At 42.2% G+C, this 13,864-nt stretch overlaps 2 protein-coding genes across 5 annotated transcripts in view; one reads left to right on the forward strand and one right to left on the reverse strand.

The window, feature by feature from the left end:
- EXPH5 (exophilin 5) overlaps positions 1–13,864 on the forward strand; it is an 88,754-nt gene that overhangs the window by 38,784 nt on the left and 36,106 nt on the right. The gene's annotated exons all lie outside the window — the stretch shown is intronic.
- Positions 12,416–12,961, reverse strand: LOC102526673 (transmembrane protein 14C). Its single transcript, XM_015250461.3, has one exon. The coding sequence runs from the start codon at positions 12,872–12,874 to the stop codon at positions 12,530–12,532; it is 345 nt and encodes a 114-aa protein (XP_015105947.1). The 5' UTR covers positions 12,875–12,961; the 3' UTR covers positions 12,416–12,529.

Below are 13,864 nucleotides of genomic sequence, written 5' to 3' on the forward strand. Positions count from 1 at the left end.
GCAGGATTTCCTTCTTTTTCATGGCTGAACATTATTCTAATGTGTGTGTGTGTGTGTGTGTGTGTGTGTGTACACACACACATATATACATATATATACACATAAACCACTTTTTTTTTAACCAGTTTGTCTATTGATGGGCATTATGTTGTTTCTACATTTTGGCCATTGTGAATAATGCTGCAGTGAACATGGGGTTGCTAAAGTCTTTTCTAGATTCTGATTTCAGTTCTTTTGGATAATTACCCAGAAGTGGGATTGGTAGATCACACGGTAATTTTATTTTTAATTTTTTGAGGAACCTCCATGCTCTTGTCCATAGTAACTGCACCATTTTGTATTCCCATCAACAGTGTAAAAGGGTTCAAATTTCTCTACATCCTTTCCAAGACTTATCTTTTATTATTATTATTATTATTATTATTATTATTATTATTATTATTATACAGTGGCCATCCTAACAGGCATGAGATGGTATCTCATTGTGGTTTTAATTTGCATTTCCCTGGTCATTATTGACAAATGAGCATCTTTTAATATATCTACAGGCCATTTGTATGCCTTCTTTGGAGAAATATCTATTCAAGTCCTTAACCCATTTTTAAATTAGGTTATTAGGGTATTTTGCTTTTGAGTTGTGGGAGTTCCTTATGTATCTTAGAAATTAACCCCCTTTATCAGAAGTATAGTTTGCATATATTTTCTCCTGTTCCATAGGTTGCCTTCTCACCCTACTGATTGTTTCCTTTGCTGTGCAGAAGCTTTTTAGCTTAATTTAGTCCCACTTGTCTACTTTTGCTTTTATTGCCTGCACTTTTGGTGTCATATTCATGAAATCACATCACGCTTCCTGATGTCAAAATATATTACAAAGCTACAGTAATTGAAACTGTATGATACTGGCATAAAGATAGATATACAGAACAATAGAACAGAACAGTGAATCCAGAAATAAATTCATGCATATAGATCAACTAATCTTTGCCAAGGTTGCTGAGAATGCACAGTGTACAAAGGAGAGTCTATTCAACAAATAGTGCGGGGACAACTGGATATCCACATGCAAAAGGATGAAACTGGACGCTTATCTTATCCCATACACAAAAATCAACTCAAAATAAGTTAAAGACTTAAACATAAGACTGGAAACTGTGAAAGTAGAAGAAAACACAGGGTAAAGGCTTTGGGTTTTTTGCTGTTGTTTGTTTTTATAAATCCTCCCAAGCAAATTCTCCTTATTGGTCTTCTCACAATTTGCTTGGGTGTGTGGAATCTCTTGCTCTCATGCCTCAGCTGAAACTGAGCAGGCTGGATCCCAGTGTAACATCCTGTTACCCCTGCTTTAAAATGCTTGGTGGACATGCACACACAGCAGTATCTCTGGTTGTGGATTATGAGCAACTTTCATTTTCAAGCTTTTCTGCAATTTCCAAGTCTTCTGTATTGAGTGTAATTTCACTTTAATAACTAGAAAAAAGAAATTTTAAAATTGTATAACGGCACATCAAAGTCAGTTTTGTTGACATTTGAAATTTCCCATCCCCACCCTGAAGCATTCCTTTGCAAACAGATTCCTACATGTCGCTATGGCTGGCTATTCATTATGCTCTTTCAGACGACAAGGGACACGCACTAGTTTACCTCAAGTGATGGGTGGCACTCTATTATGAGTCTGCATTGAGGAAGTAAGGGAACACAGGAGACAGTCTCAGCCTGCACAACCAGTCCTTGGGAAGTGGAACAGTGACCACACCACAGCAACATCCTGGTGCCCATCAACCAGGCTGGCAATCTACCAGCCTTGTGGCTCAACTGCTCTGCTCTGCTTTTCCCTGTTTGCTTCCATGGCCACAGTTGATTTTCCTCTTGCAACTTTCCTCTCTGCCCCATGGCTTCTGGCTGTTCACGACTCTGTTGCCTCATGGCTTCTACTCATGGTACTGCTTCGTGCCTTCTCATTGTATATCTCAGCCACTGTGTCACTTTAATTTGTCTTACTTGTCATCATGACTTCAAGACATAGCAAGAGGAAGGATGGGATTAAGTTGTTAATAACCTTCCAAAATAGAGCACATCAGACAGGCAGCATTCTTGCTTATGTTTAGCTTTTGGGTCAAGGATGAAGCCCCGGCTCAGCTGATTAGGGCCAGGAATGTGAACAATTTTGGATCATGTGACCCGAAGCACAGCAACTACCCGTGACCACTTTGCTATGAGTGGAACAGGCTCCCAGCACATCACGGACTGCCTGTATGCTAGACAGGTGGCCCATGTCTCTCTGACAGGCAAACCACCATGTTTAATTCATTACTTCTATGGCTTAATTGAGTCGTGTTTTTGGATACCAGTAAAGGGGCCAGAATTTACAAAAACCAAACAAAACGGAAGGACTCAGCTATACAGATTTATTTTTCTATGCTGTACATTACTCCACCAGATCCTGCTGGAAAGAGAACAAACATTTTTACAAAGAACGCTAATGTGATTCAAAACCAAATAGATGATGACTTTTGAAATCTAAGGTCATTGTTAATAAAGAATGGGCCACACCCACGTACGTACAATACCGAGTAGCGGTTCTTTTCATTTCCACTTTCCTTCTGTAAAATACACCTGGCATTACTGCTTCGTTATATTGACATTTCTTTTCATTTTTGAGAAATGGGATGATTGTTTACAGATTGAACACAGTTCTGTACCTCTTCTTGATACACTGAGACATTCATGTAAAGTACATAATAGTTGCTGATGTTACATTGTCATTTTTATTGTGTAACAAAAACTTCATTTCAGCCTTTTCTCCAAAGATCCATTGAGATTTTATGATAAAGCATTTTTTGATAAAGCGTTTAATACATTATAAAGAATGATCACAATTTTTTTGTTATTTATTAGGAAGAACTTAGATACTAGAATCTAAAAGTTAAAATGATAGTAAACAATAACATATAGCAACAATATGACAGTAAAATATCTTTCGCATACATGTAAAGTTCCCATAAATAAGTTACATCATTTGGAGTAGAGACAAGCATTAGGATTGCTGGCATTACTTCATTTCACCCCAGGGACTGATTATTCACTCTAGGAGTATTTCTCAGGAGTATATTTGGGTAAATAAATGTAACTACATCTGAAGACAAAACTTTATAAGCTCTTCTGGATGAGGTAATACCATATGAAAACAGTTGGGGATACCTGATCAGAAGAGTAATAATTCTAATGGTACCATTTAGCACAAGGATCCAAAGGGAAATGTTCAAAGCAAAGTCCTGTAGGATGTGATTCGGCAGCAGTTTCTCGGGAGGTGGCGTATTGGTTCGTCAGGTTAGTAGATGGAGAAAAGCAGTTTAAACTCAAGTTGATCATTGCAAGGCAGGTTTGCCAGAGGACTTGGAAAACGCAGCAGCTGTTTGCATAAGGGTTACTTCAAGGGTTCTCTTTTCTTTTTCTTTTTGAAAATATGTTACAAATTGTAATCCAAACCAATGAGCTTTAACTGATGTCCACGGTGAACTTTCTTTGAATCCTGCAGTGGGTTATGGTTTGCAAGTCATGGACTTTCTGAACCTTCATCTGATGGGCACCCAAGGGCAGTACATTCATGGTGGTGGCATTTAGAAAGCCTCAAGCCTTTTCTCAACGTTCTGTGTTCTGAAGCAAAGACCAAGTAGCCATTTGAGAACTCTTTCTTTCCCCACAGCTTACATATTTGGTCGGTGTGTGGACAGGGAATTTGGGGAGGGAGTCTTAAATTGCAACATTAAGTTCCTTAAAGTTAAAGCCACCTTCCAAATGTTGGATTTGAGTTGATTTTCTAACATCTTTATGTTTTCATGATACAGAGAGGGAATTAAGTTGAGAATGAGAATTGCGGGTATTGACATAGTCTTGTGACCTTTCTGCCTGGAGCGGGAATGAAACTCCGGAAGCTTCACTTTCCTTCAACCCTGTGGAATTGCCTGGGCGCCCCTGAGCCTTTCTCCTTCTGTATTTTTTTTTCCTGTCAGACACATTAGAAGGATTAGCACTAAATTGCCTGAATATGAGAGAGAGAACATGCTCTACGTTCTTACTCACGAAAATGAAGGAGGGGTGCATTCGATTTGCACAAGTACAGTTGTCTTGCTACCTAAGTACATAACTAGTGGTCAGAATTTAGGTTGCACTAGTCTTGTGGAAAGAATAAGGTAATAAACAAATCCAAGATGTTGCGATCATATACTTTATCTACTGATCAGAACTTATCAGCTCTAACCTGCTTTGCAGTTGCGCTAATAACAGCCTTACAAGAGGCACACGTATCCAATTCTGTAGCTCTGAGCAGCTTCCCTACACTTGTAAAATCCTAACATCCAACTTAAATTAACTAACCCTTGCCCTACAAATTTCAGTGGAAGTTGTCTGAGCATCTGTATAAAGAGCGTAAGTGAGAAGCAAGCCTAAAAACTCCAGTTTTTAATTCTTTTGTTTTCCTTTGTTGGGCTTTTCAACAAGTATTTAGTCACTGTTTATCATGTGTTCAGAATGTCTGGCACTCTGCTTAGGGAGCTGGCGATCCCGTGACAAGACACCTAGCATGAAAAAAGCTCAGGACAAGTAAGTGTTGACTAATTCAGGGAAATAATCTGAAAATACCTGTACTCTCTCCACACGTGTTGCCATGCTGGGTGGTGAGAATCTGAGGGCCAGTGGAAATCTAACACTTTCCTCTCTATAACCACAGGCGTGTTTTTTCATGTTTTATGGTTTCAATTCCTTTTACTCTAAAATGAGTATAAGAATGCCTACCGTGCTGGGCGCCCGTGGTGAGTAAATGACATGATGAATGTGGAAGCCCCTAGCACGGCGGCTGTCACACAACACGCGCTCAACATTTAACTCCAGGGGCACATCCCGCGTCCCTCAGGGAGGGGTGGGCTGTGGCAGGCGCACGGTTGCCGTAATGTTCAGCAGCCTCGTGAAGGTACGGGATGAAGACGGAGTACTGTCTTCATCTTCCGTAGAGTGACTGTCAGGTTGAACTCGGACTCACAGATCCTCTTCTGGTCGTTTTGTTTTAATCACATGATGGATCCAGGGTGAAGCAGCAGAAGAACAGGGCGAAGGGAGTGAAAGGGCAGTTGGCACACGTGAGAATAGTATGAATGATTGGGACTTGGGCTGAGGTACAAAGGCCCAAGGGAGACAGAGCCGGACGCTTACGAGCTCTCAGAACTAGAGATGGATTTGTAAACTGTTAAGGGTGTATATCCCTTGAAATATTAGCAAAAGCAATCTTAGAATGACAAAATGCAGGAGCGCACCCTTGAGAGCTTCTAGTTCAACCCCCTCATGCTGTAGATGAAGGAATTCTAGTCCAGGGAGAAGAGTTGCCTGAATTCACACGATGTGCTCACCCAGGGCTTACTGACCCCCTGCTGTGGGTCAGACATCGTTCCACAAGACAGGACAGGCGAGGTCTTTGTTCTTGTGGATTATATTTTAATCAGTGGAAGAGTAAAGAAACGAAGATGATTTCATAAGATGATTAATGAGGCTAAGAAAAGTAAACCAAGCAACCTGATAGAGAGTGACTGTAGTTCCCTGTAGAGGGTCACGGGAGGCCACTCTAATGATGGGGCATTTTCGCTAAGGCCAAAATGATACAAAGGAATGGCCATGTGACAAAACAGGGAAGGGCATTCCAGGTGGAGGAGACGGCAGGTGCAAAGCCAAGTGCGAACCAGCTTGGCTGGTTGGAGGGACAGAAAGACGGCCAAGTGCTGAGTGGTGGGGAGAGACAGACGAGAAGAGTGGTGGGAAAGGCAGAGGGCAGACACTGCACAGACTTGAGGACCATCGAGTTTGGAATTCTGAGCATGACTGGAAGCACCTGAGAGATTTAAGCAAGGCCGTGGGACGCCTGCCGTAACTTACATTTTTAAAATGTCTCTCTGACTTCTGTGTGGAGCCTGGATGGAAGGGGGATCAGAGTGGAAGCAGGCAGACAAGTAAGGTTCCTGTGCTTGTCCAGGTGAGAGATGGTGGTGGTTTGGGCCAAATCAGTGCCCGTGGAAATACGGATATTTGCAAGTCTACACGCTCCAGGAAGACTTGGCGCTGTCTCTTTTGTGCACTGAGGTATTCCAAGCTTCCAGAACAGTGCCTAGAACATAGTAAGTACTCAAAAAAAAATTCATTGACTCCATGAGTGAATAGTTATTTTTTAAACTTAGACTGGAATCAGATTTCAGATAAATAAAAGTGTAAGTGCTCAGTTCACGTATATTTGCCTTAGAGTTTACAACAGTAAATGTTTTTGAGGTCTTTTACTAAAATAAGTTCCGTATCCTTAGCAACCATGTACCCAACCCCTGGCATCTGCCAGTGCATTCGGGGCAGCATGGGGGCCAGTGCAGTGACGGCAATGAGCCTGACCCAGTCTCTCCCCATCTTGAGTGTGGCATTCAGGCAGTGTTTGTGAAATCGGCACTGTCAAGTCTGGTTTTCTCACAATCTTGCTGTTAATTTAAGTACAACTTGGAGATCCAACAGGGGTGGGTAGCCCACACTGAACAATGAATGCGTGTGAGTTTCTCAGGAAAAGGAAAAGCCTTAGGGTGATTCCCTTTACTGCCCGCCACCCACTTCTGTTGTGCTGGGGAAGGAAACACACAAGTTCCCAGCCCGCTCTCCATCCATCCGCCTCTTTACCACCTGTCCTGTGCATTTCACAGATCACAATCAGCACTTCATTCATGCCAGAACAGGTGTATGGGCCTTACACGCACTAACTCACTTAATCCTCACCCCAAAAAACATGAAATATTGTTATTACTCTTATTCCTACTTGATGGATAAGGAAACAGAGGCACAGAGAGGATTAATCACACAGTTAATAAAGATCAGTGGCAGCATTCAAACGAGTCTGTCCGACAGTGATTCAGCCTCTCAGCATTTTAATTTCCTCATTGGTAGAATGGAATAAAAATACCTACCTCATAGAGTTGTTGTAAAGATTCAGTTGGCTGATGGACATAATCATGCCTGGCTTAGGATCAGCACCATACAAACCTTAGCTCTGACCAGCTTTCCTAAGGAAATTACTTTTTACAAACATGATTTTTATGGGTGCAGGATCACCCCTCTCTCTTACGTCCAATATTGACTGAATGGCTTCACAGTGATGAATGGAGAACTCATTCATTATCCCCAAAGTTGAGCAAATACGTATTGATTGACCCTGGGTCAGAGACGGTGCGAGGCTCTCAGGTCACCAAGAGAAATGAGACGTGGTATTTGTCCTCAGAAGGCTGACAGTTGGTGGAACAAACAGGTACATGACAAGTGATTCAATACAGTTTGGCAAATGCAGAGGTGACCCTGGATGCTTTCCCAGGTGGTTTGGGTAACAGCTATAAATAGATTAAGAAAGAGATAAGACAAACCTAGGAAGACAGAAAGCCCTGTGGCCAGATGAGGGGCTGGCACTTAAACTCTAAGTTTGGCCTCAGTGTGAACAGCTCATCTTTGCTGTGGCACCTTCCTTATGTTACCAAAGAGTAGGTTCCTGTCTCATTGCAGAAAGAATTCAGAGACAAGATGTGGAGGTCAGGAAAGCAAAGCAAAGATTTATTAAGCAACAGTACACTCTCAAGGGGAGAGCGGGCAGACTCAGGTGAGTAGCTGCCCTGAGTTTCTTTGGCAAGCTGGTTTTATGGGGTGTAAAAATGAATGGATATATATTGAGGAGGGAGTGATTTAGGGTTGTATTCCCTGATTTTCATGCCAACTCCACCTTCCCAAAGGGAGGAGGGATTTTTGTCCCTGTTTAGTCTGGATCAGAAGTGTCATGACATCGGTGCATGATGTGTATTTCTTATCTGCAAGGCTAATTTTATTGTAATGAGGGCATAATGAGCAAAAAGGTTACATTCGGATATGCCAGAGATTCCTGCTTTCTTTGTCTTCCTCTAGGATCCTTGTCACCCCAAAAATCTGTGATTTCCTGTCAGTCTGGAGGTTCTTGCTTTTCTTTGCCCAAGGACCCCCCATGGTTGACAAAATGTGTGGTTTCCTGCCATTTGGCCCATGCCCCCCTTTCTCTGCTTATACCTGGCTGTCTGCCTGCTCTAACACTCAGGGTGACTGATCAGTAAGAAATGACTGGCTGTGATCTGAACCAGTATGGGAATGACACATCTTTCATGTTACTTAATTTTTGTTTTCCTTTTGTTGTGACTTTATGTCAGAAGAGAATAAACAGCCAAGAAGACAGTACTAGTCAATTTAAAACATGTAGAAAAAGTTGTCTTTTATTTTAGGTTGGGCAAACTCAATCACTGTCATTCAAGGAGATTAAATAGACTAACTTGCCTCTAATGCTGGTGCCTTTATTCATTGCCACCTTTTGAGTTCCAAGTTTTATTGTTTTTGTTATCTCTTGCCTGCTATAGTTCATCACTTTTCCTTAACTGAGCGTCCCTTCCTCCAGACTTCCTTCTATGATTAACTTTACTACTATCAAAAGAACACATTTTTTTTTCAATATATCTGCTTGCTTTTTTCTAATCCCTGCTCCTTCCTGAATTTCAGCTGTGGGCTGAGCCAAAAAATAGGCTTTGATATCAGGGGCAATGGCAGTCAAAAAACAGTCCTTTCAATAGTTAACAATCTTATAGTTACCAGGAGAAAGGGGCTGGGAATGGCTTTGGGAGTTTGAGATTTGCAAATGCTAACCACAATATATAAAAATAGATAAAAAGCAAATTTCTTCTGTATAGCACACAGAACTATATTCAGTACCTTGTAATAACCTTTAATGACAAAGAATATGAAAACAAATGTATGCATGTATATGCATGACTGGGGCATTATACTGTACACCAGAAATTGACACAATGTAACTGATTAAACTTCAATAAAGAAAAGAAAGAAAAGGAAAAATTAAAACAAGCAAAAAAATTTAATGGCAAACAAAACATAACAAAAACAGTGCTTTCAGAAGTGCAAACAGGGAGAGGAGAGGCCAGGCCCTGGATTGTTAAGCTGCCTGTGCAGCCACTGAACAAGGGCTTTTGCATTCTTTACTCTGCCCTTCCTGGCTGATAACTCACCGCAGTTGTCCTAAAGCCTTCCCTGGAGTATGAGCGATAGGGAACCTAGACCTGGAAGTGTCACCTTTCTGGAACAGGAAAACAAAGGCACAACCCTGTCCCAAGATGCTGAGTTTCCCTGAGGGTTCCAGGGATTGAAAGGTCCTTGCTTGGACAGATTGATCCTGCATCTGCTATGACACTAATTCAATGTTTAGGCTCTGACACAGTTCCCGCCCCATGCACTCATATGTGCTTTTCTGTGTGTTGTGGTTGCTAGGCAATATAAAACCAAAAAAATGTGTTTGAATTCCTGTGTAGGAACATTTTAATGCTGCTTTAATTTCCTACAATTCAAGTAACAAATCCACTTTTGCAGGATTCAGTGTAATGGAACAATTCGTTATAGGGTTCCCTGATGACTGAAACTGTAAGACTAGGGTAGGGTGGGGGATTTGGGGGACATTTGGTCCTTGAAGCCAAGAGGAGAGGGTTGATAGAGATCATGAGTTTTAGCTGCCTGGAAGGCAGAAGAAGGTGTAATAAGATGGGTCATGTACTGGAAGGCCAGCTGTGAAAGCAGACAGATACATTTATGGAAGCCAAGAAAATAAGAAAAGTGGAGGAAACAAAATGTGAGTTGAGGAGATGAAAAGGGAGGTGAGAATAGCAAAAAGAGGACCTGATGCCCTCGGCAAGGAGAGCTGGGAAGCGAACTATTTTGAGAAATTGGAGATTTTTCAGACAAGAAAATGGAAACTATAATTCCTATTTTCTGGCTTAGAGGCCTTGTTTGCTTTCAACATGTCTAACTGCTCTCTCTTCAATCACATTTAAAGGATCATTGCCACCTTTTTAATTGGCAAAAGCCATTTTGAGCTTAGATCAATTGCAATGTTTATTTAAAAAAATTTTTTTAATTGAGGTATATAGTCAGTTACAATGTGTCAATTTCTGGTGTACAGCATAATGTCCCAGTCATGCATATATATACATATATTTGTTTTCATATTCTTTTTCATTAAAGGTTATTACAAGATATTGAATACAGTTCCCTGTGCTCTACAGAAATGTTTTTTAATCTGCTTTTATATATAGTGGTTATCATTTGCAAATCTCAGACTCCGAAATTTATCCCTTCCCACCCTCTTTCCAAACAATTGCATTGTTTATTTAATGGGATTAGTAGTCCCCAGAGACAGTGAGATGTGTCCGGAGGCTTTAGAATGAGGCTTGATTTCTCATCCCAGCTCTCCATCCCAGACAGCTCCCTCCTGTTGGTCTCTGTAAGCGAGGACACCACATCTGGGCAGCATTATGACTGCAGAATCCTAGGAGATGGTGGCTGCTCCATGCATAGTGTCTGCCCTCATTTGTTATTGTTTTTATTTCACCTGAAGACAAGAGGATTGACCTGATTATGCTTTGAGCCTCATTTTAGTTTCTATAAGATTTCTCAGTGATTTAATTCTGATGTGAGAATGATGAGTCCTTTGACCATCCATTTCAGACCAGAAGGTTATCTTTCAGATAATCTCATCTGTGTCCATTTCTTAAAATTGTGCATAACAAACCATCCCAAAGCTTAAAGGCTTCAGATGACTTATATCATTAGCCCGCAGTTCTCAGCTGGGATCGCCCGGGGTCACTCATCTGGCTCCAGCCGTCTGCGGGCTGCACGGTGGCCGGATGGTCTGAGACGGCTTCACCCACGTCCAGCAGTTGGTGACGGCGCTCGGCTAGGCCCCTCCCTCTATGACCCATCCTCTCGGAGGCTAGCCCATGCTTCTTCACACCAGAGGATCCAGATTCCGAGAGGGAGACGGCAGGAGCTGCCAGGCTTCTTGAGGCCTGGGCTGGGAACTCTCACAGGCTCACGTCATCACTTTCAGGTGCTCTAAGCAAGCCCAAGGCCAGGGGGCAGCAGAGGGACAAAATCACCGCACAGAGCGGGGTACCTTCAGCCGGAATCGTGGGGGCACCTTCAGCCGGAATCGTGGGGGCCTGCTTTGTAAACAGTCTCCCGCATCATTTAACCCTCTTTCACAAATGAGGAAAACAAAGCCAATAAAGTTAAACACTTGGCCAGGATCACCCAGCTTAGAGCCTGACCCCTGTCCAGTGCACTTTCTGCTACCTGATGGCAACTCCACAGCAGGCCAGGTTGTGGTTCTTGGGGAGCAGACAGGTGGGGCCAAAGACTGGAAGACAGAGAGACAACCGCATATCATTTACTGAGCACATTCTCAGTGGTTAATGCATAATTAATTAGTAATGAAAACAGAGATGGGGACAGAGACCTGCTCAGAATAAAGGTGGACCAAAAAAAAAAAATAGTGAGAAGCAAAGGTCAATGAGGGCTGGGGGCACAGCAGGGAGGACAAGGAAGAGGAGAGGGGAGGCGGGTTCAGTCCTCAAGGATGGAAAATAAAGAAAAACAAATTTAAGTCAGGAGGAGGAACCTCAGGGGACAGACTCATTCGGCAGGTGCTGGAATGGAACTGAAGGCAGGACACAGCCGACTATGATTTCTGTGAAAGAAGAAAGAGCAGAGCATTTTGACATGGAGCAGAGAGGACTGGTGCTCAGCAAGAAAGGACCTGATTTGGTTTTGTCAAGTTAATCAGCCTTGGGGGAAGAGCAAATCACAGGTGTAGACAGCAGGCCCTCGTGACGTGCTGAGTCAAGCTGGACTAATGGAGCAGACAAGCTCTGTGCTGGCAGTTTGTGTCTCTGTGTGTATACACATATGTCCTTTGTCACCCCGAGGTTCTTCTCACGGGCAGGAAGTGGACTGCATGCTTTAAATGACTGGCTGAGTGTATAATAAACCGAAGTAGATTGGGAAGAGCCCTGTGCAGGCTGGCCGTGAACTTGAATTTCACTCAGCGAGAAAATGTTCTCTCTTGTCAGACTGAGGCCAGCTGAAACTTAACACTGATTTCTTAAGTTTCACACATCAAGGCACCCCTACTTAATGTCCTGATTTTTTTAATTTTACTCACAGTAAAATTTATTTTCATTGATTTCATTTAACATAATTTCAAAGTAGGTCTGTGGCCCTAAGATGAGCAAAAGAACAAATGTGCTAAATCTCATTAAGAGATGTTTTTCATACTGTTCCTCTGAGTAGGTTTCAGGGGCCCCAATGGTGATACCTAACATTTTACCCCCGGAGACTTTATGCACAGACACAGGAAGAAGAGAGACCACCACCATACAAGAACCAAACTGTATGAAGGTACTAATGACAAGCAGCTCTCGTGTTATACTCTGTCCAACTCTTAGTGTCATAACGATTATGACTGATCTTTTTCTCCGTAAAGTTCAGTTTTTTTTGTTTGTTTTAAGTAAAATGTCAGAATAAGTGAAAATGCTGTACTTATTTATCTTAAGACACTAAAAATAGTGGAAGTTTAAACATTCGTCAAGTCCAAGCTGGGCCATGACTACTACTGATGGGGTTTACCCAACACACTAATTCCAAGTTTGGCGACCATCAGCAAACTGGCACCCGCAATTAAGCCTGCAGGCATAAACTTTCCAGAGTGGTAGAATCTCATCCCCATGATGCCAGCCAAGGTTCCAGATGTAGCTAAGAAAACCCAAATGTTCCTTGGATCCTGAGACAGCTGATAGGCACCCAGGCCCGCTAAACCCCCGAAGAAGAGCCCAGCAGCCAGGGATGGGACACTACCTGCTTTTGCATAGCCAATGATCCCACCGGAAGCAACCAGTGCTGCATAGCCAAAGCCAATCCAATGTAAAGGCACTAGTGGGCCAGAGTCCTTCTGCATTGTGCCCTTTCACTCTGTCCAGACAGAACGTTGCACCAGGCCTGCACCTCCTTCTAGAAGGTCTGCACAGGCCAAGGAGAGCACACAAGCCGTCTTAATGTTCTGATTTTGTTTTTCTTTTTTTGCTAGTGTTTAGCTGATTTGATATTTTGGGGTTTTGGGGGGTTTTTTAGCCTAAACCACTGGTTTTGCAATTGTTGTGCTCTTTTTGGTACTAGAAGCTTGGTCAACCACTATGAGTGACAGGCTGTATTTATTCTATAGTGCTTGGGGCTTTTATATATAAGATTAAGGAGGTAAGTTACTGTTACCCAGAGTATTTAGACTTTTATGTCATTCATAGTATCTCTCCCTAGGGTTATCCTTACTCCAAGGGCCAGAACTATTTGTTACTTCTTTAGTGCTAAGTAAACACAGTGCCATTTCTGACTGCCTTACCCTTGAATTTTCTCACTCTTGTCTGTGCGTGTTCACCCCCTTTCTTGAAAACCTTGGATTATTTCTGCTTTAAAAGCCACTGAATTTCTTCAAAATCTTGCCCTTTCATTTATCTACATACAACCACTCTCTGCATTTCATTTCTCATTGTCTTCAGGAGACAAATGAACATAAACTACAGATTAATTATGTTTTACCCACCGTAGACCTCATCAGAATGAGGTTTCTATGACTCAGTGTTCAGAATTTAATCAGAATAAAAGAAGCCTGGGGAAAATAATTAGAGCAAATAAGAAAAATAGTGAGTTTCTTTTTTTTGAATGACTTTATTCTTTTAGAACAGTTTCAGGTTCCCAACAGAATTGAGCAGAAAATACAGAGAGTTCACACACAGCCCTCCCCACCCACCCACACTCCCTTACCCTCAACACCTCTCATCAGTGCGGCATATTTGGCACAATCGATGAACCAACATGGGCACATTATTATCAACCAAAGTCCACAGTTTACATTAGGGCTCACTCTTGATGTTGTACATTCTATGGGTTTTGA

Source organism: Vicugna pacos, chromosome 33 (assembly GCF_048564905.1).
Source record: "Vicugna pacos chromosome 33, VicPac4, whole genome shotgun sequence".
NCBI lineage: Eukaryota > Metazoa > Chordata > Mammalia > Artiodactyla > Camelidae > Vicugna > Vicugna pacos.